We start from the raw sequence: 26,925 nt of genomic DNA on the forward strand, positions 1-26,925 counted from the left end.
CCGTTGTACTTTTCGGAGTATTTGTGTCTGGAAATTTATCAGACACTGACCTATTCTGAAACTTTTTTTCTCACACTCTATCATTTTCTGTGATTTCTCAAATGATTGTGGCAAAAGCATCCCTATCCATGTATTGTATACTGATTTAATTCTTCATTTTGTTACTCTCTTCTTTCCATTTCCCTTTTCTCCTTGTACTTTCAGACTAGCCCTTTATAATTAGCTAGACGTTTCCTCATTTTTCCTTCTGAGAGTGGCTTTCTCATATTTGTCTTGCTTATTTATTTATTTTTTCTTTCTTCTCATTTTATGGATGTCATCTTCCTTTAAATGCTTTCCTTTTACTACTTGGGACCCTGGTTTGATTTGATTCTTTGAGTTTTTAATTCTGTAAATTTTCTGTTCTTTCAAGGTAACATTTTGAGTGAACTTCAGTTCTAGCTATTTATTTACATGTTTACTCATCTTGAATTGTCTTGCACTTCTAGAAGTTAATTTTAGTCGTGGCTGAATTCTTTGTCTTTTTAGAATTTGATATTGCATTAAAAAAATTTTTTTTTTAATATTTATTTTTGAGACAGAGAGAGACAGAGCATGAATGGGGGAGGGTCAGAGAGAGAGGGAGACACAGAATCTGAAACAGGCTCCAGGCTCTGACCTGTCAGCACAGAGCCTGACGTGGGGCTCGAACTCACGGACCATGAGATCATGACCTGAGCCGAAGTCGGACGCTTAACCAACTGAGCCACCCAGGCGCCCCTGATATTGCATTCTAATTAAGAATTTTCTAATTTGTTTATTAATAAGCTTATAAGCGTTAGGGGCTGGAACTGTGTCAGATGCTGTTAAGAGACACATAAGTCACCTTTCTTGACCAGTGTTTCTGATATTTTTTGTTTCACACATCCCTTCACAAAAATTTACAATCTTGTGGACTCTTAGGAATTAAAAAATAATCTTTTTAAACAAAGTATCCTGTTTTTGATGAGATGATTTTAAAGAGTAAAACATAATTTCTTTTTTTTTTTTTTAATTTTTTTAAATGTTTATTTTTGAGACAGAGAGAGATACAGCATGAGCAGGGAAGGGGCAGAGAGAGAGGGAGACGCAGAATGTGAAGCAGGCTCCAGGCTCTGAGCTGTCAGCACAGAGCCCGACGCGGGGCTCGAACTCACGAACTGTGAGATCGTGACCTGAGCCGAAGTCGGACGCTTAACCGACTGAGCCACCCAGGCGCCCCTAAAACATAATTTCTTAACAGACTATTGTATACATTTTAAATATAATTTGTAATGATATTAATAATATTAAAAGAAAAATTTGACCTTTTCCCTACTTAGCATGTGACACATATTAATATATTTTAAATTAATTTTATAAGGAAAAGCATGACATATAGTAAAAAAATGACAATTTTGGATTGAATTTATATTACAATAGAGATTGAATTGGACTCTGTGCTATAGAAATAGACTTTTCTGTCCTAATGATTGGTATGTAGGCATTTTTGCTTTAAAAATTATGTCTTGAAATTTTTTTGGTGTTTTGTTTCTAAATCATAAAATGATAGTGGTTTTCAGCTATTTGTAAGTGTTTCTCTGCAGATACCATATTTCCTGTGTGGATGTTTTTTTCACAATTGAGTGGAAAGACCAGATTGACTATAATTGTCACTTAATTTTCCCCTTTTAATATTGTTTTTTGAAGTACTAGAGACATCTTACAAAGCTATGCAAGGATTTTGATCAGAAGGTTTGGCAAGATGATCTTGAGGCAAATTTGCAGAATTAGTTTTCTTTTATGCCCTTCTGTAACTTGTATTTAAATAGTGTCCTATACTTCTTTTTTAGTATATACCAGTACTGTCTTTTAATTGGAGCATCGTTTGGGCGGCTGGTTGAGAAACCCTGACCAACCCTGACAGGGTAACTGGTTGCTTTATTAAAGCAATTATGTTTGGTGCTGGGTTCAGTCTCTGAGCTAACTTTAACTTCCTTTTAATATGAAACATTTCAAGTCTATGGAAGAGATACAAAGAGTAATAAAATGAACATCTGTTTACCTGCAACCTAGTTTTGCTGAATATCCTTCTTCTTTTTACTATTATAATATAGTAATATTGAATTATATAATATAAAATGTTACGGATACGAACCAAAGCCCCTGTGTTACTCCTCCCTGATCCCATTTCCCCTTACTCTCTTTTCAGAGGTAATTTGTATGGTAAAGTTGATGTTCATTATTTCCCTCGCACATTTCTACTTTTACTACAGACACACATACACCCACACCCACACAATGTCTTGTTTGCAAAAACAAGATCATGTTTTCAGACTTCATAAAAAGTGACTATTCTATAACATATTGTTTTCACCCCCAAAATCCATTTTTTAATGCTTTTGAGATTTGTATTGATAAATGTAGCTCTAGTTGATTTATAGCTGTATTCAATATATAACTCCAGTTTATTTACCCATTCTCCTGCTGATGGGCATTTAGATTTTTCCACCTTGTCCTGTTACAAAAACAGCTACAATTAACATTCTTTACTTATCTCTTTATGCACCTGTATATGAATATTATCTAGAGTTGTTATCTTCAAACTTTTGAAGCACCTCCAAAATAATTTTAAAATTCTTTTTACTTCCTTGCATACTTTTAGGTTGACATATACCATTTTTTAAAAATGGACTTACAGGGGCGCCTGGGTGGCTCAGTCGGTTGGGCGACCGACTTTGGCTCAGGTCACGATCTCGCGGTCCGTGAGTTCGAGCCCCGCGTCGGGCTCTGGGCTGATGGCTCAGAGCCTGGAGCCTGCTTCCGATTCTTTGTCTCCCTCTCTCTCTGCCCCTCCCCCGTTCATGCTCTGTCTCTCTCTGTCTCAAAAATAAATAAAACGTTAAAAAAATTAAAAAAAATAAATAAAAATGGACTTACATAGTTGCAAAGAACAGAGTTACTAAAAAAATTATATTATTTTTTAAAATTTACTGGAATCCAAATTCCATAGCAGTTCGATAACCATTCTCATTCATTAAAAAAAATACATGTGTGGTCATCTTAAACAGTCAGTTTTTGCACTGAGCCTTTTTTTTCCCCTAAGAATTCTTATTTTCATTCTAATAACGCCATATAATTTTATAATTTTTTTCTGGGCTATGAATTCTGCCCATTGATTTAGATGTCACATGCCATAAAACTCACCACTTTAAAGCATACAATTCAGTGACTTTTAGTATATTCATAAAATTGTGCAACCATCAGCACAGTCTAATTCCAGAATATTTTCATTACACTAGGCAGAAACGCTGTACCTCTTAGCAGTCACTCACCCCCAGTCCTCCTTTCTCCCAACCCCTGACAGCCACAGTCTGCTTTCTCTCGATGGATTTATCTATTCTAGACATTTCATATAAATGTTATTATACAACATGTGATTGTTTTGACTGACTTTTAGCATAATGTTTGAAAGATTCATCTTTGCATCATGGACCAGGACTTCATTCCTTTTTATGGCTGAATAATATTCCATTGTATGCGTAAACCACATCTTATTTATCCATTGCATCAGTTGATGGTCATTTACGTGATTTTCACCTTTTGACTATTGTGAATAATGCTGCTCTGAACATTTGTGAACAAGTTTGTGTGGACATCTGGGTATGTCTCTTGGGTGTATACCTAGGAGTGTAATTGCTGGGTCGTGTAACTCAGTGTTTTACTTCTTGAGGAAGTGCCAGACATTTTTCACAGAGACAGCACCAGTTTATATTCTTAACAGCAATTTATGAGGGTTCATTTTTCTGTACATTCTCACCAGTACTTACTTTCTGTGGTTTTATGCTATCCTAATGAGTGTAACTGATATCCGTTATGGGTTTGATTTGCATTTCCTTAGTGTCTGTTGATTTTGAGTATATTTTCATGTGTTTTTTGGCCAACTTGGAGAAATGTCTACTCTGATCCTTTGCACATTTTAAAATTAGGCTCTTTGTCTTTTTATGGTTGAGTTGCAAGTGTTCTTTATATAGTCTGGATATTTCTAATATTATCAGATGTGATTTGCAAATAATTTCTTCTAATTTTGTCCATTGTTTTTCACAAAAAAAATAACCTTGATAGTATCTTTTGACATACAAAAATTTTTAATTTTAATAAAGTCTAATTTATTTTTTCTTTGGTTGCTTGTGCTTTGAGTGTCTTATCTGAGAAACCATTAATCCAAGAGCATGAAGATTTACATCTGTGTTTAATATTTAAGAGTTTTATGGACTTAGCTCTTACATTTTGGTCTTTGATCCATTTTGAATTATTTTTTGTACATGCTGTGAGGTGGAGGTTCCACTTTGTTCTTTTGCATGCGGATATCCAGTTGTTCCATTTATTGAAAAGACTATTTTTTTCTCTCTACTAAATGGTCCTGGTACCCTTGTCAATTGAGTAGATGTATGGGTTTTTTTCTAGACTCTCAGTTATATTCCATTGACCTGTATGCCTATTGTTATATGAGTGCCAGCCTGTTTTGAATACTTTGTAATAAATTTCAAAATCCTTCTACATAATTCTTTAAACGTTTTATTTTAAGATAATTATAGATTCACATAGGATTATAAGAAATAGTAGAGAGATATTCTATCCTGTTTCTTTTAATGGTAACAACTTGCATAACAGTAGTACAAGAGCACAACCAGAAAATTGGCATTGATACAGTTTTATTAACCTTATTCAGATTTCACCAGTTTTACATGCACTAATTTGTGTACATGTATTTCTGCCATAGAATTTTATTCTGAGTGTTTCTATATTGAAGATAGTTGAGTATGTTACCATATTTCTTTAAAACGAGGATTTGTGTATAAATAAATTTTTTTTTCAATTTCATGTTACCATGAGACCTTATGTGAAGAGTTTTTTCTGAATTAACTAATCATTATGATTATTTTTAGTGCACAGATGAGCAAACCATATAAATGTAATGGACATTTTTAGAAATAATAATTAAACATAATAGGTAGATTTTTATTGGAAGAGCATCTCTTATTGAGATGAATAGTACTTCTAAAAAAAATCTGTGGGTAATATAACTTACTGCTAGAATGAGACAGAACTCAGTGTAAATCTTATTCCTCTTTTCTTCCTTTGGTAAATGTAAAACTGACGAACCTTGTCTGTGCAGTCATTGTAAACACTTGACAAGGGCAGTAACATGGTGACCTCGGTGCTCTAGGAATGCTGTTCTGGCTGTGGGCTGCTTAGTAGACTTTGTGGGCAGGTCTCTGAAGCTGTGAAGATCGCCAGCGGCTTTGGCTGTTAAGACTACTATGAATTATTTTGGTCTTGGGGTAGAGCATAGCAGGGGGAATGGAGATGAAAGGATGAGTGAGGAAGCCTTTGATGGCAATTGTATCATAAATTGGTCATACATTTGAGGAAGGGGTTAAAATAGAGGAAGAAGCTAACAAATGTCACACCCACATCTTGAGCCTAGGAGAATGGGGCTATTTTCTCATTTCAGGTGGACTATAATTGGATGGGAAGAGATACTCCTCCCACAAGATTAATGTAATATTTCAAATTAATAGGTAAGAATGTATCTAGAAACCTGTAAGAGGTGAGGGGGCCACACAAAGCAGAGCCGAATATAGCTTGTGTCAGAGCCACATTTTTTGGCTCCTGGTTTCTTTGCAGGGTTGAGTTTTGTTGATTCTGGAACTCCCAGTTTTTGCTGTTGCACTGCCCTGTTACTCTCTGAGTTTTAATTTTATTATTTAGAAAAACATAATACAAATTATCTTCTGATGGATGTTTAAGGAAATGATTTACATAAGCTATTGGACCCCTGGTTCTTGAGCCAAACTAGGCATCCACAAGACACCTCCTCATCTGGGGGTATAGAGTCAGATCACTGTCTAGATGTCTTTTTTTTTTTTTTCAACGTTTTTTAATTTATTTTTGGGACAGAGAGAGACAGAGCATGAACGGGGGAGGGGCAGAGAGAGAGGGAGACACAGAATCGGAAACAGGCTCCAGGCTCTGAGCCATCAGCCCAGAGCCTGACGCGGGGCTCGAACTCACGGACCGCGAGATCGTGACCTGGCTGAAGTTGGACGCTTAACCGACTGCGCCACCCAGGCGCCCCTGTCTAGATGTCTTTGAACAAAGGCTCTGCCTCTAGTTTTTTTAGCTTCTGAAATGTTCTTCTCTCCAGAATGTCATGGATACATATATGGGTTTATCTTGGACTCTCTTTGTAGTAAACTGCTGGTAGTAAGAGCTTGAAAATTTTTGTTGTTATGAATTTTGCTGGAATTGATATTTTTATTCGTTAGTCAGCAAATGTTGCATGAACGTCTATGATGTTTTAGGCACTGGAGAAAAAAAAAGGTGAATGAGATATATCCTTGAGAAAATCATGGTTGTCTAGTAGGTAGAGATGTTTCTCTGTATCAGTAAGAGACCACGTGATAAGTCTGAACACAGAGAAGGCGTAATTCAACTCAGCATCAAAAACGTTGGGCACGGTTTCCAGAGTTCCAAGGGACATTGAACTGAAATCTGAAAGGGTGGTTAGGATTTACTAGGTGGGGAAGCAAGAGGGAGGGAAGATAGAGATAGGATGTGCTAAGGCCTGGGGACTTAAGGACAGGTAAGTTGAGGGAAGAGAGTGACATTCAGTATTGCTGCACTTTAGGCTGCTCAGTCTGGGGAGCAGTAGCTAGAGATGGAGCAGGAGAGGTAAGGTGGGGTTGGATTGTGATGGGCCTTATGTCCATCAAGGCAGACACAGGTTTCCAGGCAGATTTGACATGATCAGACTGGCCTTTGAGGAAGATGACAGATTGCTCTGTAGAGAACTGGTCAGATCAGGGAGCTAGGCTGAGCTGTTGCAGAGACCAAACTTGGATGAGGAGAATTTGAACCAAGGCATTGGCATGGACAGTGGGAATAGAGAATGGACAAAAAGGTTTTGTAGGCTGAATGAATGGGGTGAGGTAAAGGAACAACTGATGAGTTGAAAGAGGGTGCATGATGACAAAATGTTGGAAAAAATAAGTAAAAGAAGGGGATTTAATTTTTTGACATAAGAAATATTCGTCTCAAATATGGGTCTTGCTTTGTGCTGGAAATGTAGTTTGGGTGGTTACCAGCATATAGATGGTAGGTAGGTGAAGCCATGAATACAGATGTGATTCAGGGGGATCATGGAGGACTGGATCCAGGACAGCTCCTAGGACAGAGCCCAGGATGTGAACAAAGGAATTGTCCCTTGATTTTATTGAGTCTTTCAAGGTCGATGATTTATTATTTTTAAAAAATATGAGGGAGCCATATTATTTCATGGTAGTTTTAATTATCATTGTGGATGAGTTTGGTAAGGTATCCTAAACATTTAAGCATATAGCACTCATTTGTAATGTTACATGATTTATTATAGTTGTAGATTTACTATTTTTTTTTTTAATAATTGGGACAAATGCTTAATCTGTTACATTTTAGGGCCATTAGTATGAATGAATTTTCTTGATGAACTTTTTTCATTGTATTTTGATTTTAAGGAATTACGTAAAACATTTTTACTAAAGGTGAAACTTTGGAATGTGGAAATACTTTCAGTATTTCAGTGCCAAAAATTCAGCTACTTTAACACCTAGAAATTCCAAGATTGTGTATGGAAGATTTCCTCTTAATTTGTAACATGTATTAGAATCATTTGTGGAGCTTTTAAAGACACCAGTGCAATGCTAGATCCCAGCTGAGAGAGGTTTATGTCGGGGCCCCACCATTTGTGTTTTTTTCGTGATTTGGTGTATATTTTAGGTGAGAACTCTGTATCAGGGGTTTGATTAGGAGCTTTGTTAGTATGTTTTGCTTCTTGCTTATATGGTTAGCTTCTTTGCTTAAAGCTATGACAGTAGACAGTAGCGCCTGTGGCTGAGTCCATTAAGAGTCTGACTCTTGGGGTGCCTGGGTGGCGCAGTCGGTTAAGCGTCTGACTTCAGTCAGGTCACGATCTCGTGGTCTGTGAGTTCGAGCCCCGTGTCAGGCTCTGGGCTGATGGCTCAGAGCCTGGAGCCTGTTTCCGATTCTGTGTCTCCCTCTCTCTCTGCCCCTCCCCCGTTCATGCTCTGTCTCTCTCTGTCCCAAAAATAAATAAACGTTGAAAAAAAAAATTAAAAAAAAAAAAAAGAGTCTGACTCTTGGTTTCAGCTCAGGTCATGATCTCACGGTTTTGTGGATTCAAGCCCCGCATCCGGCTCTGTGCTGGCAGGCAGTGTGGAGCTTGCTTGGTGTTCTCTCTCTCTCCCTCTCTTTGCTTGGTATTCTCTCTCTCTCCCTCTCTCTGCCCCTCCCACACTCATGTTGTGTCTTTCTCAAAATAAATAAACTTTACAATAACAACAAAAAAGCTGTGACAGCAAAGGCCAGGATGGCAGCAAGTTAGTTGATCTGGCTATCTGAGCATTTGATTTTTTAGTGAATTTAAATTATAAAGCAAAATTGAATGGCAGTTTAGTCTGGGCTCAGAGCATTAGAGGACTGTTTAGGTAAAATACAGCATATCCACACAATGGAATACTGTAAAGGGAGTGGCTATAAAAAGGAACAAGGACTATGTCTCTATGTATGCTATGTGGTCATTTTGAGAATATATTGTTAAATGATAAAAGCAAGGAGCAGAACAGTGGTATTGTGGGTTATGATTTTTCAAATGAAGGGGCCTATACAAATGTAAATATGTATTGTTGTGTATACACACAGACCTACCAAAGGAATGGTAAACCAGAAACGAATAATAATGGTTACTCTAAGGAGAGGGAGGGGATTGGGTGCAAGAAACAGCTATGGAACCTAGACTTAGAATATACTTTGTTTTGTGGATTAGGCTTTAGAATCATGTAAATGCCTTACCATATTATAAAACAAAAATAAAATGAGAGGAAAAAATTCCAAAAAAATGAAACACAAAATGAAATAAGTGAGCCTAAATGTATATCAGGTTTGAAGCATACAGAGTATTTCAAGTGACTCTGAAACAGAGTAATGTGACTGTAAATTTCTACTGGGATATACCCCTAAGGACAAAGAGCTGCAAAGATATAAACTGATTTTAATAATCAGATACTTGGTAATAATATTGGTAGTGTTAATTCTGGAGGTTCTGTGTTGTAAGATTGTAAGCAAGTAGATAGTTACATTGGATTGAGGCCATAGATTTTGATGTGGAAAAGAGATACAATCAGAGATTGGGTAAGAATCCAGGAATCTTAAATTTGATCAGAAGTGTCAGTATGAACTCATGATACATTTTCTTTTTCTTTTCTTTTTTCTTTTCTTTTCTCTTTTCTTTTCTTTTCTTTTCTTTTCTTTTCTTTTCTTTTCTTTTCTTTTCGAAGTAGGTTTTATGCCCAGCGTGGGGCTTGAACTCACAATGCTGAGACTGAGTCGCATGTTCTACCAACAGAATCAGTCAGGTGCCTCTGTATTTTCTTTTTTAAAAACGTATTTCCTAGTTCTCTCTACTAAAAATCTGAGAAACTCACTTGGACAGCATTAAGCACTTCTAGTTCCAGATTCTGTTCTCTAAATAATAATTCCCACTAAAAGGAACCTAGGGTACCTTGGAAAAAGGAAGCCAGGAAATCTATAAAATGAGCCCAGAACGTCTTTTCATATCACAAAACAAGCTATGGTAAGATTTCTGTTTGTATCGATGGCAGGATAGCTTTTTCTAAGCTGACACTCCCAACTGAGAACAACTAAAAAAAAAAAAAGGAAAATAATTCAAAAAATCTGTTTAAGACTTTAGAAAGTGAGCAAGTCAGACAGCAAGGACTTGAAAGATTCATATTTTAGAGAAGGAAAACTCAGAGGGGTGAGGGCAGCTTTTGGTATAGCTTTTCCCTTAGAGTGATTGGCTGATTTGAATTGTGCATCTAAGAGTTTGAACAAAGGGGTAGCAGCGAGGCTGAGATTTTAAGTAGAGTTTTTGGTAGTTATGCAGAGTTAGGGGACAAAATTGGAGTTCAGGGCCTGCAGAGAAGGAAGCGCATTGGAAAACACCCCAGGCTTTTAGTTGGGAACTCTGAAGGATAGTCTATACCTTAAGGATTAGCTCTCACAAAGGCTGAAGCCCAGCTTTCAAATCACCTCAGTCCTTGATTGGATTAAGGAAACCTGCTCCTAGCCTTATTGCTTGCTAGAAGTAAATGGTAAATTTTCTCTGGAGAAAGACACCATCAATCATTGATTCAGTTGTCTGTATAGTTTTTGTATATTTACTGATAACATGTAATATATATTTACATATACCTATATATATTTTATGTTATATCTACAACATATTTATAAAACTTAGTCTGGCATTAAATTAAATAACCAGATATATATAAGAATAAAAGAATTGACTAAAAAATCCAGAGAGAAAACACAATTGAAGCAGACTCATAGGAGATTTCTAGTACAGGTGAGATAGTACAGACCCATTTTCTCTGCTAAGTCTATACATCCTAGAATTGGTACAGAAGACAACCAAAGGAGGACTCTGAAAGGTTGTAAAAAGGAGAGGTGAGCTGGTTTGGGACCACAGGACTAGAAGAACAATATAGCCCTAGGGAATAGTGCATCCCCCTAGCCAACAGAAAAAGGCCTCCCAGACCTTAGGCTTCCTGACTTCTGACCTGCAATAGAATGTAGTCCAGGTAGGCTCATTCCTTCCATGAATCTAATGGAAGTCCCCATAGGGGCCCCTGTGTGGCTCAGTTGGTTAAGCATCCGACTTCGAATCAGGTCATGATGTGGTTCCTGAGTTCGTGCCCCGCATCAGGCTCTGTGCTCATAGCTCAGAGCCTGGAGCCTGCTTCAGATTCTGTGTCTCCCTTGCTCTCTGCCCCTCACCCACTCATGCTCTGTCTCTCTCCAAAATAAATAAACATTAAAAAATAATTTAATGAAAATCCCTTTGAAAACATCAGGCAAGCTTAATGTCATAACCAAGGGGAATCAATTAGGAATCCACTGAATATAAGTGTGGAGACAAAGCAGTCTTTTTCCCACCAGTCTTAAGACTTCCCTTTTCCACTGAGAGGTATCAAGGCAGGTGGGCAGAACTAGCAAGTGAGACTCAGAACAGCAGTCGTTCCAGTCTGAGAAGCTTCTTTGTCCTTGAGGACCTGAGGGTCTCTTCCCCCAACCAAAGATACCGGGGTGAACACTAGTGGCAAAAAGGACACAGCTGCAAGTGGCCTGGTCCAGGGAAGTTTCTTTGGTTATGTGGGCCTGAGCTGCTTCTCCCCTAGCCAGAGATACAGGGGCAGGTGGGTGGAACTGGCAAGAGGGACCCACCTGTGGGAAGCAGCATGTTCTGTCATTTTTGTCTCTGTGGGTTCAAGACTTGCCTTTCCCACTCAGAGATACTGGGAAGTGGGGGTGGGGAGGTGGGGGCGGTGGGGAGGGTTGGGGAGGAACCTAAGGCCATCACACCCCTCTCCCACCAATAGGCACCTGGCAGCCTGGCTTGGGGAAACTCCTTTCATCCCTTCAGGCAGCACCAGCTGGGACCCTTGGGAGCCCAGTGGCACCAGATACACAGAGCAGGCCAAATAATACCACAAAGACTCTGAAAATTAATCTGCCATTGGAATAATAGCCCAGAAAAGTGGGTAAGGTCCATATGCTAAAACTAAACAGGGTGACTACCTGCTAAAATAAAATATTTAATAAGGCCCTGTGTTAGTGACTTGTAACATAAGAGACAAAATATTAAGGATACAATAGAAACTTGCTTGTCATACCAATAACAAAGTAAATTGCAACTTGAATCAGAAAAGACAACAGACACCAGTCTAAGATGTATCAGATATTGGAATTTTCTCACAAGAATTTTAAAGCAGCTGTCATAAAAATGCTTCAAAATCAATTAAAAATTATTATTATTATTTTTTTATTAATTTTTCGGACAGAGAGAGACAGAGCATGAACGGGGGAGGGGCAGAGAGAGAGGGAGATACAGAATCGGAAACAGGCTCCAGGCTCTGAGCCATCAGCCCAGAGCCCGACGCGGGGCTCGAACTCACGGACCGTGAGATCGTGACCTGGCTGAAGTCGGACGCTTAACCGACTGCGCCACCCAGGTGCCCCAATTAAAAATTATTTTGAAAGAAATAAAAGTACACAATCTCAGTAAAGAACTAAATAAATTAGAATCAAATTACAAATGAAATTAGAACCAAATGGAAATTTTAGAATTGAAAACCACAGTAACAACAACATCCCCTCCCCCACCCCCCCCACCCCCGGCAACTTATTGTATGGGTTCAATTAGTAGACTGACAGTGACAGAGGATAGAATTAGTGAACCTGAGAACTGAAGGATAGAGTTCTTCCAGTCTAAACAACAGAGAGAAAACACACTTGAAAAAAATCTGTGACAGAGATCTAACACTTGTTTTTTTGTTTGTTTAAAAAAAATTTTTTTTTAATGTTTATTTTTGGGAGAGAGAGAGAGCAGGAGCGGGGGGGGGGGGAGGGGCAGAGAGAGGGGGAGACACAGAATCCGAAGCAGTCTCCAGGCTCTGAGCTGCCAACACAGAGCCCAATGTGGGGCTCAAACTTATGAACTGTGAGATCATGACCTGAGCTGAAGTCGGATGCCCAACTGACTGAGCCATGCAGGCGCCCCTGGAAAAGATCTAACACTTGTATAATTGAAGTCCCAGAAGGAAATTAGAGTGGGGCTGAGAGTATTTGAAAGAAATAATGGCTGAAAACTTACCAAATTTGGCAAAAGAAACAAACCTCCAGGTCTCAGAAACTGTAAACCCTGTACAAGAGAAACTCAAATCCACACCAAGATGCATCATAATCAAACTCTTGAAAAATAAAAGTGTGAGATGGATACAAAGTTAATACACGGAGGTCTGTTGCTTTCCTGTGTACCAGCAATGAGGAAATGGAATTTGAAATTAAAAACACAGTACCATTTACATTAGCACCACCAAAAATGAAATACTCAGGCATAGGTCTAGCAAAATACGTATAAAATCTATATGAGGAAACCTACACACTCTGCTGAACAAAATCAAGAACTAAGTACATGGAGATACATCCCTTGCTCATGGATGAGAAGACTCACTGTTGCCAAGATATCAGTTCTTCCCTTCTTCCCTGCTTGATCTATAAATTCAGTGTAATCCCAAGCAAAATCCCAGTGAATTATTTTGTGGATATTGGGAAACTGATTCTAACATTTGCATGGAGAAACCAAAGACCCAGAGTAGTCAGCACAATATTGAAAGAGAAGAACAAAGTTGGAGGATCAACACTCCCTGACTTCATGACTTACTGTAAAGCTGCAATAATCAAGACAGTGTCGTATTGGTGAAAGAAGAGACAAATAGATCAATGGAACAGTATAGAAAGCCTGGAAACTTAAGGGCAGAGAAAGGTTTCTTGAAAGCAGCCAGAGAGAAATGATGAGGAACACCTGTTCAGATAACAGATTTCTCATCTGAACCATGGGGACCAGTGGAAGTGGCACATTATTTCTTAAGTGTTGAAATAAAATAACTGTCATTTGTGAATTCTGTATTCAGCAGAACTGTCCCTCAGGAATTAAAGGGAAATAAAACATTTTCAGATGATGGAAAATAAAAAAGAATTTGTTGCTTCCAGATCTAGCACTAAAGATTGGCTAAAGGAAATTCTTTAAACAGAAAAGAAATGATAAAAGAATAAATCTTGGCGCATCAAGAAAAAAGAAGGAACAATGGAGAGAGCAGAAATACAGGTACATCAAGTAATAGACTCTCCTTTTCCTCCTGAGTTTTAGCAATCATATTTGGTGACTGAATAAAAATTATGAAGCCATCTGATACTCAATATGATGATATTAAAATAGGATAAAGGACCTAAATGGAAGTGAGGTTGCCACACTCCACTAAAAGTGGTAGAACATTACAGCAGTAGATTGTTATAAGTCACATATGTGTATTCTGGTGCCTGGAGTAACCACTAAGAAAACTGTACACGAATGATAGAGTGGCCGATTTAGTCTTAACATTTCCATAATTACTATAAATGTAATAATTACCTAAAATGTAAATGCAGATTGGTTGAAAAAATGTGACTCAACTATATGCTGCTTGTAGGAAAGTCACTTCAAATTCAATAACGTATGTAGGTAGAAAGTAAAAGAATGGAAAAAGTATTCCATGCAAGCATTAACTGAAAGAATAAAAGGGGCAGGAATGGCTATACTAATAATTGATAAATTATATTTTTTATTTTTATTAAAAAAAATTTTTTTTTTACCATTTTAACATTCATTTATTTTTTGAGAGACAGAGACAGAGCAGGAGCTCTGTCTTCACCAACTGAGCCACCCAGGTGCCCTGACAAATTATATTTTAGAGCAAAGAAAATTACCAGAGACAAAGAGGAACATTGCATAAAGACAGAATGACAGATTGGGGCACCTAGGTGGCTCAGTTAAGTGTCTGACTTTGGCTCAGGTCATGATCTCACAGTTGTGTGGGTTTGAGCCCCATATTGGGCTCTCTGCTGACAGCTCAGAGCCTGGAGCCTGCTTTGGATTCTGTCTGTCTCTCTCTCTCTCTCTCTCTTTCTTTCTCTCTCTCTCTCTCTCTCTCTCTCTCTCTCTCTCCCTCCCTCCCTCCCTCCCTCTCTCCCCCTTCCCTGCTTGTGCTCTGTCTCTGTCTCTCAAAAATAAATAGATGTTTAAAAAATTTTTTTTAAAAGATAAAATGACAGATTAAATATTTCCAAGGGTTAAGAATGTGGAGTGGCAGGTGGGGTGGGATGGGGGAGATGTGGGAGGGAGCTGTATGGTTACAGAAGGGCAATATGAGGAATCCTTATAGTGTTGGAACCATTTAGTATCTTGACTATGGTGATAGATGCACGAATCTACACAGGTGACAAAATTATATAGAACTTACACGTGCACACGCACACACACACGCATGAGTATAAGTAAAACTGTGGAAATCTGAATAATATTGACTTATCAACATCAGTGTTCTAGTTATGATATTTCACTGTTGTTTTGAAAAATGTTACCATTTGGGGAACTTGGTCAAAGTATACAAGGAATCACTCTATAATTTCTTTTTTTTTTTTTTTTTTTAAATTTTTTTTTTTCCAACGTTTTTATTTATTTTTGGGACAGAGAGAGACAGAGCATGAACGGGGGAGGGGCAGAGAGAGAGGGAGACACAGAATCGGAAACAGGTTCCAGGCTCTGAGCCATCAGCCCAGAGCCTGATGCGGGGCTCGAACACACGGACCGCGAGATCGTGACCTGGCTGAAGTCGGACGCTTAACCGACTGCGCCACCCAGGCGCCCCACTCTATAATTTCTTAAAACTGCATGTGAATCTATTTCAACTAAAATTTAAATTATTAAAAAAAAAAAACCAGGTTCAAGGAGGCAAGAAGACATGACAGCTAACTGCGGTGTTGGATTCTGGATTGGATCTTGGAACAGAAGAAGGACATTATTGGAGACATGCAGAAGTCAGCAGTTAGAATGATTAGAAACAGACTTTGAAATAATTGATAGCTTTAAGAATGTAAATGACAAGATCAACAATTTCAGCAAAGAATTAGAAAATATAAAAAAGAATTAACAGGGTGCCTGGATGGCTCAGTTGGTTAAATATCTGACCCTTGCTTTCTGCTCAGGTCATGATCTCATGGTTGTGAGCCACTCTTCAGGTGTGGAGCCAGCTTAGGATTCTCTCTCTCCCCCACTTGGTGTCCTTGCCGTGTTCACGAGTGCATTCTCTCTCTTTCTCTGTCTCTGTCTCTCTTTCTCTCTCAAGAAGAAAATATTAACAGAAACTGGAGATACAGTAACTGATCTTAGGAACTTTAGATAGAGATGAAGAGAGAATCAATGAACTGTAAGAATAAGAATATGTCTAAGAATATGTTGGGAAAACACCTGGACAGAAGCACAGAGAGGCAAAGGGATAAAAAATACTCTGTCATTTGTGAGTTTGCTTGTGCTGTGCTCTCTCTTTCTCTCTCACACATACACACAGTGGTTTTCTGTGAACCATTTGAGAATAAGATATATCTGTCTCGTGGCCCTTGGCCCTTTAAATTGAAGTACTATTTAGGGGCACCTGGGTGGCTCAGTCGGTTGAGCATCTGACTCTTGGTTTCGACTCAGGTCCTGATCTCGCAGTTTGTGAGTTCTAGCCCCATGTCCAGCTCTGCGCTGACAGTGTGGAGCCTGTTTGGGATGCTTTCCCCACCCCCTCTGCCCCTCTCCCATGTGTGCACGCTCTCTCTCAAAAATAAACTTAAAAATTTTTCAAAAATAGTGTGTATTTTCTAAGAATAGTGATAGTTTTAAGAGACTTAAGTATTAAGGTACTGTTTTCACCTTCAGTAAATTTAATACTGATATAATACCTTTAATATATTGTTTGTACTGAATTTTATCAATTGACCTGATAATGTCCTTTATATTTTTTGCTTCCCCCACCTCCAGTACCAGATCCAGTGTAGGGTTGGGTATTGCATCATATCTTTATGTCTCTTTAGCCTACTTTAATCTCGAATATGGGTCAGCAAATCTTTTATGTAAAGGACCAGATAGTAAATATTTTCTGCTTTGTGTCTGTATAGTTACTCACTTCTGTTCTTGTAACATGAACATTGACAATAAGCAAAAGGGCATGGCTGTGTTCCAACAACATTTATTTACATGAACAGTTAGGCAGGATTTGGCCTACGGACTATAGTTTGCTGATTCCTGATCTACAACATTTCTACTGCCTTTCTTATTTATTTATTTATTTATATTTATTTTTAATGATATTGACATTCTTTCATGAATACATCCTCCCTCTTTTAATCCAGTTTCCTATTTTGCTTTTGCTTCGTGTTTCCTCCTGGTTAGATTCAAGTTATGCATCCTTGGTCAGAATACTGTGTAAGTGAGGGGATATCCCTTCTCAGGATATCACATTTGGAGGCAGGTGATGCCTGTGTCTTCCTTATTTTTTATATTAATTTTGTTCTCCTGTTTGAGGTATTATCTTTTTTTTTTCCCACTATCTACTCACTATTTTATTTCCTTCTTGCAACCAGTAAGCAGTATGTGGGGAAACACTTTAAAACCATGCATATATTCTGCTCCTCATTAGGTTTTCCTCCTGCTTTTTTAACATCCATTGATGCCAAAAAATATTTTAATACTCCTCTCTCTGATTAATAGAACAAAGATTTTAAAACACTTCTCTTGGGGTGCCTGGGTGGCTCAGTTGGTTGAGCGTCCAGCTTCGGCCCAGGTCATGATCTCGCAGTTCAAGAGTTTGAGCCTCAAGTCGCACTGTGTGCTAACAGCTCAGAGCCTGGAGCCTGCTTCAGATTCTGTGTCTCCCTCTCTGTCTGACCTTTCCCTGCTCATGCTCTCTCTGTCTCTCTCTGTCTCTCTCTCAAAAATAAAAACATTTAAGAAATTAAAACACTTTTAATTGACATATGGAGAATACTACACCATATAGTTACTGTGCTCTTCAAAATATTCATGAAGTAAAAAGGAAATCACCCTGGGAATTTGAAATTTTGAACTCAATGTTAATGAGAGTATTATATGTCAGAAGATGGGATACAACTAATGCAATGCTGAGAATGAAAGTTAGGGCTTTTAATGCATGCATTAAAAAAGAAAGATTGAAAATCAGTGATCTGTTTTCAACTCAAGAATATGGAAGAACTGCAAAATATATTAAAAGTCATTAGAGTAGAGAAGACAAAATTGACTGGTGCCTGTTTGGCTCAGCCAGTGGAGCATGTGACTCTTGATCTCAGGGTTGTGAGTCTGAGCCCCAGTTGGTTGTAGAGATTACTTAAAAAAATAAAATCTAGAACAAAAGAAAAAAGAAAAAGAAAAGACAAAACTGGTAAGTTGCTGGAGAGATTGATAAAGAGAAAAAGAAAACAAATTACTGATGTCAATAATGATAAAGAGGGTATCACTATAGATTCTAGATACATTGGAAAAATCATAGGAGGATATTACTAATAAGTTTATTCTGATAAATTTGAAAAAATCCGATGAAATGGCAAACTCTAGTAAAACCAACTTGCTTAAAAGAAAACTTCAGGCTCAGATGTCTTTACCAGTGAATTCTTCCAAACTTTTACAGGAGAAATAGCACCAATCTTATACAGACACTTCTGCATAAGGAAATAGGTAAAATTTCTTTCTTGTTTTTATACAGCCAGCATAATTTTGTTATCAAAACCTGACAAAGAAAAAGCAGGTCAGTCTAACCAACATATAAAAAAATTTAAACAAGATATTTGCAAATTGTATCCAGCAAAATATCAGAAGAATCATGACCAAGTTGGGTTTATTTGAGAAACTCAAGGTCAATTTAATATTTGAAAATCAATATCGTTCACAGCATTAATTGAATAAGGGAAAAAAGGCAAATGATCATTAGATACACAGTTTTGGTGTTTTTTTTTTTTTTTTAAATAGAACTCAATACTAATGTTAAAAATCTTTAGCAAACTAGGGATACAAAGGTACTTCCTTAATCTGGTATTAAGAAAGGGTTTTGCAAAGAACTTAGGGTAAATATCACACTGGTGAAATACTGAAAGCTTTTCCCTGAGATTGAGAACAGAACAAGGATACTTACCATCACCAATATTTTTCCATATCATAATGGAGATCTTAACTAATTGTAATAAGGCTAGAAAAATAATAAAGTCATAAATATTGGAAAAGAAAAAATGAAATAGTCTTTTTTTTAAATGTTTTTATTTATTTTTGAGACAGAGACAGAGTATGAGCAGGGGAGGGGCAGAGAGAGAGGGAGACACAGAATCCTAAGCTGGCTGCAGGCTCTGAGCTGTCAGCACAGAGCCCGACGTGGGGCTCGAACCCACGGACTGTGAGATCATGACCTGAGCCGAAGTCGTACGCTTAACCGACTGAGCCACCCAGGTGCCCCTGTTTTTTTTTTTTAACAGCAGATATGCTTGTATTAGTCATAGTTTTTGCCTGGGATAATCAGAATGGTATTACCATATCACAGAAATGAAAATTTCATTGTTAAAAACATATAGAAGTGGTATTTAAAGTTTTGGGCCAGTATCAGATCAATATGACTTCCATCAGAGAAGCAGATTGAGGTTGGAGCCCTGGGGCATTCCTACAACTAGAGATTGGGACAAGCAGGTGAATTTAGCAGAGGGGATTGAGAAGAAGTTGTCTGTGAATTGAGAGTGGAGGGTTTTGGAAACCAAGTGAAGAAAGTGTTTTAAGAAAGAGGGAGGCATCAGCTATTTCAAATGCTTATATAACTTAACAAAAGGATTTGGTAGTGGGGGAGTGGGGTGGGGGGGGTGGCTGAGGAGGTTAGGGTTAAAGCCTAGCTGGAATGTGTTAAGAAATTAGTAGGTGAGAGTGTTGTCAGTGAGAGTGGATAATTCTCAAGACTTTTGCTGTAAAAGTGAACAAAGAAGTGGCAGCAACGTGAGAGGAACATGAGATAAAGGGAGGGTTGGTTTTTTTTTTTTTAAGTTTATTTTTAAGAGAGAGAGTGAGATAGCACATGCGCAAGTAGGACAGGGGCAAGGGGGAGGGGGACAGAGGATCTGAAGTGGGCTCTGCACTGACAGCAGAGAACCCGATGTGGGGCTTGAACTCACAAACCATGAAATCATGAGATCATGACCCAAGCCGAAGGCAGATGCTCAACCACCTGAGCCACCCAGGCACCCCAAGGGAGTTTGTTTTTTAGGAAGGGAATACCATAGCTCATCTTCTGCTGGTCCAATAGGGAGAAGTGCGGGGTAGGCGTTGGAATTAGGTTTGTTCTGCTGGTTCCCTGATTGAGTAGAATTTGAGGATTGTAGGCCCAGGTAGAAAATTTAACCTTAGATGGATTTAGATAGTTCATCCATTATAACTGGAAGGCAAAGTACATGCATTTAGTAATTGGAAGAAAATATAGTTCTCTCCTAATTTCTTTCTTTTATTACGATTCACTTAGTGCCGTTAGGACGCCAGGCACATTTCTAGGCACTGGAATTAGTGAACAGAACAGACAAAAATCTTCACTGTCATGAAATTTACATTCCACTGGGGAAAAATAGATATGAAACGAATAAGTAAAGCAATTCACTGATCATCCACTGAAATTGAAGAGGGGGAAGAGGGTTTGGAAAGTTGAAAGAAAATAAGGTATAAAAGTGAATTGACCAGAAAAATGGAAGGATTGTTGTCGTGCAGTGCTGAGAATCTACTTGAGATGTGTGTTTATAAATGTAAAGTAAGACCAGTCAGCACAATGTTGTGTCTCTAGTTTTATCCGGCTATTTGGTTGCATATACTAAGTAAGCAGAGTTGGGTTCAGCCAGGTTTAGGGTTTGCCATATGTGTAATTCAGCTTGCTAAGATGCCACTGAGTGTAAAATGCACTCTTACCTCGTGTACTACTAAGAAAGAAAAAAAAGCACTTCCTTTAAATTGTGACATGCCGTTGATTTTACAGTGCATCCTGGTTTCTGGACTATTAGGAAAAATTTGTTCATTTCAGAATTGGTGAAATTAGTAACTGGGATGGTTTTTACTTGAAAGCAACAGAAAATCCAAACTTAAATGGACTTTAGCTATGAAGAGGAGCCAAGGGGGATATGAGGAACATGGCAACCTGTATGAGATTTGTTTCCTTGGCTCTCCCAACTGCAAGCACTCTGCTTTTCTTGAGCCAGCTTGCTGTGGGGGCCTACAGGAAACTTACAGGATCTGGGATCTGTTGTGATCCTTCCAGACAGAGAGAACTGATGTATGACTGGGCCGGTGTAGCAGGGGGCATGGATGATGAAGCAGCAGATCCTGGAAAGTGTGATGTTGCACTCATGGAGTATAGTAGGTGTTCCTGACCTCCACAAGGTCAATATATTGCTAAATGGATGGGCAGAATCTTACCTGTGCTTGAGACCAGGGGAGTGTTGGGAGACCTGGGAGCAGAGAAGATTCATACTTAGATGGGATGGGAGTGTAAGATGGTACATCCACTTAGGAAACGTTTTGGCAGTTTCTTTAAATTTAACTATATATCTATTATTTGATCTAGCGACTTCACTTTTATGTATTTATTCAAGAGGAATGTCCACACATGCCCACACAAAGGCTTGTACACAGTATTCTTAGCATCTTTATTCATAAGAGCCTCTAACTACATAATCCAAGCGTCCGTCAACAGGAGAATGAATAAACAGGTTGTGGTATATTCATGCAGTAGAATACTACTCAGCAATAGGAAGGAGCAAATTGCGGATACACACAATACTGAGAAAACATTTTGCTGATCAAAAGAAGCGAGGTACAAGAGTGTCTCTGTATGACTTTATTAAATTAGGTTGTAGAAAACTGGTCTATAGTGATGGAAATAAGATCAGTATTGGGAGGGATTACCTGCAAAGTGTGTGAAGGAACTTTCCGGGGTAACAAGACCTGTTTTATGTGTTGTTTGGGAGGGTTCCCCACGTGTGTACATTTGTCAAAACCTAACAGATAGTACATTTAAGGTGCCATTTATTGTATATGAATTACTCCCCACTAAGATGGATTTAAATTTTTGGTCGGAAAGAAATCAAATCAGTATAGCAGTCATACGTCGTACTGTATGTGAATAGATTATATTATGACAGTAAAACTGTCAGGTTAAGAAACAAAACCTAACCATATCCTGTTTAGAAGACAGAGACTTGAAAATTTGGTAAGGAAATATGAAAAACAGAGTTGGATAAAGAGCTATGGCCCAGGAAAACAACAAAAAAATCGGTTGTCAGTAGACAAGGTGGAATGTGAACATCAAACTATATAAGTGGGTTATTATCATGATAAAAGAGACAATTTATGAAGATCTAATAGTTATGGAGCTTATATGGCTAAATAGCTAAATACATAAAGCAAAAATAATGTGGCAAATGTGTCATGGTATGGGATTTTGATATACTTTTCTCAGAATTAGATCTTGTAGGTAACAGGGAAGAATATAAAGGGTTTGAATAGTGAGTTCAATAAACTGAATTACACATACATAGTAGTTTACATTTCCTACAATAGATTATCTTTTTAAAAAAATTAAAAAAAAATTTTTTTTTAACATTTACTTATTTTTGAGACAGAGACAGACAGAGCATGAACGGGGGAGGGTCACAGAGAGAGGGAGACACAGAATCTGAACAGGCTCCAGGCTCTGAGCGGTCAGCACAGAGCCTGACGCGGGTCTCGAACCCACGGACCGTGAGATCATGACCTGAGCTGAAGTCGGACGCTTAACCGACCGAGCCACCCAGGCGCCCCAATCTTTTTTTTTTTTTTAATTTTTAACGTCCAAGGAACTTTGGTCAGAGTTTATCAATGTCCAACATACTTGACCACAAAGAAAATCTTAACAGGTGAGAAAAGTTGAGGGTTTTTTTATAGGCCACATTGCCTGGTAATAATACAAATAAAGTAGAAATCATTGTAAGCCGACTTCTTTGAAACCCACCTCCTTTGGAGGGTTCCCCTATTTTCCCTGTATTTGTTTCTACCACATAATCACCCTCAGCGTATTCTTGAGTTGGAAAGTTGGTAGAAGCAACGAGTTAATTCTTTATATTTCTGGTTTTGTGTTGTTGAAAAGCCTTGGTTTCAATCCAGTGTCTTTGTGCTACTGCCCGTGAAGTGAGCACAGGCAGTACTGGTATCTACACCTGGATTGCCAACGAGAATGTAAAACTTGACCTGAAAGTTTAGTTGATATTCCTAGCCTTCCCTTTTCAAGTCTCTGTAAATTTTCAGTAACCATTTGTTAGCCATTCACTAGAACATAGGGAATTTTAAGTTAAAAGAATTTATTTATTTATTTATTTATTTATTTATTTATTTATTTATTTATTTATTTATTTATTTATTACAAATGTAACTTCATTTTGTTTGTTTGATTTTTTTAATGTTTATTTGTTTTTGAGAGAGTGCAAGACAGAGTGCCAGTGGGGGAGGGGCGGAGGGAGAGGGAGCCACAGAATCCGAAGCAGGCTCTAGGCTCCAAACTGTCAGCACAGAGCCTGACACGGGGCTCGAACTCACAAACTCTGAGATCATGACCTGAGCTGAAGTCAGATGTTTAATGGATTGAGCCACCCAGGCACCCCTATTTATTTATTTATTTTTTAAAAAATGTTTATTTATTTATTTTGAGAGGGAGAGTGCACACGAGCAAGAAAGAGGCAGAGAGAAAGAATCCTAAGCAGGTTCCATGCTGTCAGCGTAGAGCCTGACGCAGGGCTTGAATTCACAAACCATGAAATCATGAGCTGAGCCGAGATCAAGAGTTGGGTGCTTAACTGACCGAGCCGCCCAGCTGCCCCTCAAGTTAAAAATTTAAAAGTAACAAGAATACAGAGAGGATGTGGAAAATAGCATATTCTCACGTATTGCTGATGCAAATGTGAGTTGTTACAGCCTTTTGAAAATTGGCAGCTTGTTTAACAATTAAAATTCATATTCCTTTGGCCCAGTAATCCTCCTCCTAAGATTCTATTCTTAGAAATTAAAGCACAAGTAAGGCCATATGTATAGGGATATTTATTGCAGCAATGTGCATAATGCCAACTGACTGAAAACAAAATGAATGTTAGTAGGAGAAAGGCAGGAAAAAAACCACTACCTCCATAGGTTAGAATATGCTTCACAAAAAGTGAATTAGACTAATACCTGTTTAGTCGGAGAGACTGTCACAAAGTTTTGTTGGGTTACAAAAGGAAGATGCAGAAAAGTTTGTATAATATGTGTAGCCAAAAATTAAGAGAACTGTGCATATATCATGGGCTCATGAATATGAAGAAAAATAGTTAAGAATGCTTACTAGGTGGTTAAATGTTTATCTTAATGTGGTGTGGGTGGGGGTATACTTGGGGAGAAAAGTTACAAAAGGTGAATCGTCGTTTAGTTGACAGCTTGTCTGTGATCATAACTATGCATTGTCTGTAAAATTATGTAAATGCTAGATTTAAAAATACTGAGTAGATATTTAAAATAAAAATGACCTATTTCTTTTCTAAAAGTGATGCTGATTTGCAAATACCTGAGCATGTCTATGTGCAGTCCAGAGCAACCCTTAGGAGCAAAACAAGCATAGTAGAAAGCCAGAAAACATTGTGAGCTAGAAGGGCCTAAACTATGTCCACACATACATATACAATAAACCAGTAACCAGTGGGAAGTTTATTTGCCCATAAACTAGGAGTGGTCTCTGTGGTTGGTTGATGCTGCGTTCATGGACCTTTGCATTCCTTTGGTTGGTCATCCTTGGTATTGGCTTCCTGTTCAGCCTTGTAGCATAATGGCTGCATTACTGAGATTTGTGTTTGGGGCACAAATTGGTTATAACAGTGTGAGAGGAAGGTGCAGAGAGCAGAATTGGGCAAAGGAAGAAGTTGAACTTCAGTGTAGGCCTGACAAAGGGGAGCTCAGAAGCAAGGACTGTCAGAGTTGTTTTTTGTTGGATTGCTCCAGACTTTCCACCCTTTGTGGTATGGACCACCCTGGGCAGGGTGTGACCTGGGGCAAGGCAGCTCCTGAAGGAACTGTAAGAGCTGTAAAAACTGTTGACCAGGCTGTTAGTCCTTCCTCAGAAGGGAGATTATGTGGCAAATCTCCCTGTCTACCACACTGTCTTTGTTAATGAGAAAATACTTCCTGGAAGGCCTCCATCAAGACTTCCCCTGACATTGAAGTATTTGATTATGTGCTGTGACAGAAACTAGTAATGACCCTTCGTCTCCTTTCTCCACTTCTCTAATGAAGGAAATCCTGATTTTTCACTGAATACATGGTCATTTGGAATAGTGGCTACATTTCTCAGCCTCCCTCTACATTTAGATATGTCACTAAGTTTTGGCTGATGGGATATAAGTTGAATTGTCTTGTTTGGCTTAGAAGGAGGGAATGTGCACTTTGTTTTCCTCCTTCCTGCTGGGTAGAATTTGGGAATAAAAGCTGGAGTTTGAGCAGCCATCTTGGATTATGAGGTGGAAGCCACATGTTGAGGATGACAAAGCAACTAGATAGAAGAACATTAGGTCCCTCATGATTATGGAAATCCTTTTGTGTTCTCTGTATTTCTTACCTTTGGACTTTATTATCTTGGTTAAGCCATTACTATTTTTGTTTTTCTGTCAGTTGTGTTAGGTTTCTAATCAGTTATTGTCAGGGGGCATAGGAAACCATGAGTGGCTCAGACTAATCTTTTTGGGTTAGAATGGATGTTGGGAGTAAGACATGGATGGAGATACCAGTATCCAGGTGAGTACAGCAGAGGGAGAGAAGGGCAAAAGTCCAAGAAGGATTTGAAGGTGATGATAATTGTGATGGACCATGGAATCTTAAGTGGGAAAGTCGAATGTGTGTGTGGTGGGTGATGAGCATGAAGAAGTGATAGTTCAGTGGATTGGAGGTCCCCATGGGGATGATGACTCACTGGAAAGGGAGAACTAGGCTAAATGAACTTGAGAGAGAAGAGATGGTGGCCAGAATGTAGGATGCCTAAAATGCAGATTTTGGTGTTCATGCTTTTACAGGAAATGGCAGGACCCAGAGGAGTGGGTGACTAATATGGGTGGAAAAAAAGACTGTTAATGGTGAAGTTAAGAAATGGAAAAACTGGGTTCTGATTAGAACATCTTATATGTTGATGTAGTTGAATGAACTAGATGCTAATATCAGTGGGCAAGAAGGAATAACTGGGATGTCAGTAGATAAGTCAGAATGTAAGGGAGTAAGACCCAGAGGAGAGCATCTGTTTCAGACAGGCTGACATTGGTGATGGAAGACGGACAAAAGATGATCTGGAAACAGCAGTGTGGAAGGAAATAGCATCCTTCTTAAATTTCGAAAGTTCTATATAGGAAAAGATACCAGACACAAAATATAAAGAAAAAAGTAAACTGAGAAAATGTATTTATAGTACATTTTACATGCAGATGGGAGCTCTTTAATATAAAAAGAGCTCCTAAACATTAATTTGAAAAAGACAACTTGGTAGCAAAGTGGGCAAAGAATATGGAATTTTAATTCAGAGAGGAGGAAATACAAATGACCAAAATATATGAGAAGACACTTAAGCATCAAGGTATGTACCAGCCAAAACATTAATGAGATATCAGTATATGCCTATCATATAGTCAAGACCTAAAAATATCAAACTTCAGACTTGGCACGAATGTGGGAAGACAGGTGCTGACGGTCACTGCTCGTGGGACGTGGTGGATTGCCTTCAGAAGTGGCAGCCAAATGGCTGTGATGGGTCCGTTGTGTATTGTGGCTTGACGTGCTTGCCTGTCACAATTCTGCTTTCTACAGTGTTATTGTATTAAATACCCTTTAGTCGTAACTATAACTGTGTGATCTTTTTAAAAACCGGCTCATATTTATAAGTAAGTTCTTGTAGCCATTTTCATGGTAGCCATTTTCAAAGTATGATTTTCCTATCTCAGCTAGAAAGATTTAGATACGCTTTTTTTTCCCCAATTCCTGTTGGTTTTAATGTATTTGTACCCCCCTTTCTTAAGTTTATGGAAATTATTTTTTTCATCTAGATTAGTATAATCTGACTATAACTACCCAGTCATTTTCTTCTGGTTATAGTGTGCATTAATGTACTTACTATGCTTAACTTGCATTATTTGAGAATTAAGAAAGATTAGTATGTGAAACTTGGATGGACTTACATTTTTGTTTTTTGTTTTCTGTTTGTTTGTTTGTTTTTTGCATTACAGACTAACTGGATCTTCTGGGTTTGTAACAGATGGACCTGGAAATTATAAATATAAAACAAAATGTACATGGCTCATTGAAGGACAGTAAGTAGTAATGGCTGG

General features: G+C 38.3%; 1 protein-coding gene across 5 annotated transcripts in view; it reads left to right on the forward strand.

Moving 5' to 3' along the window:
* Positions 1-26,925, forward strand: part of ATRN (attractin) — a 162,539-nt gene that overhangs the window by 9,787 nt on the left and 125,827 nt on the right. For all 5 annotated transcript variants that reach the window (XM_019826774.3, XM_019826775.3, XM_019826778.3 and 2 more), the window contains exon 2: positions 26,824-26,907. In XM_019826774.3, coding sequence (XP_019682333.2) covers positions 26,824-26,907 — 84 coding nt within the window. The remainder of the gene's footprint in view (positions 1-26,823; positions 26,908-26,925) is intronic.

This window comes from Felis catus, chromosome A3, assembly GCF_018350175.1.
Source record: "Felis catus isolate Fca126 chromosome A3, F.catus_Fca126_mat1.0, whole genome shotgun sequence".
Lineage (NCBI taxonomy): Eukaryota > Metazoa > Chordata > Mammalia > Carnivora > Felidae > Felis > Felis catus.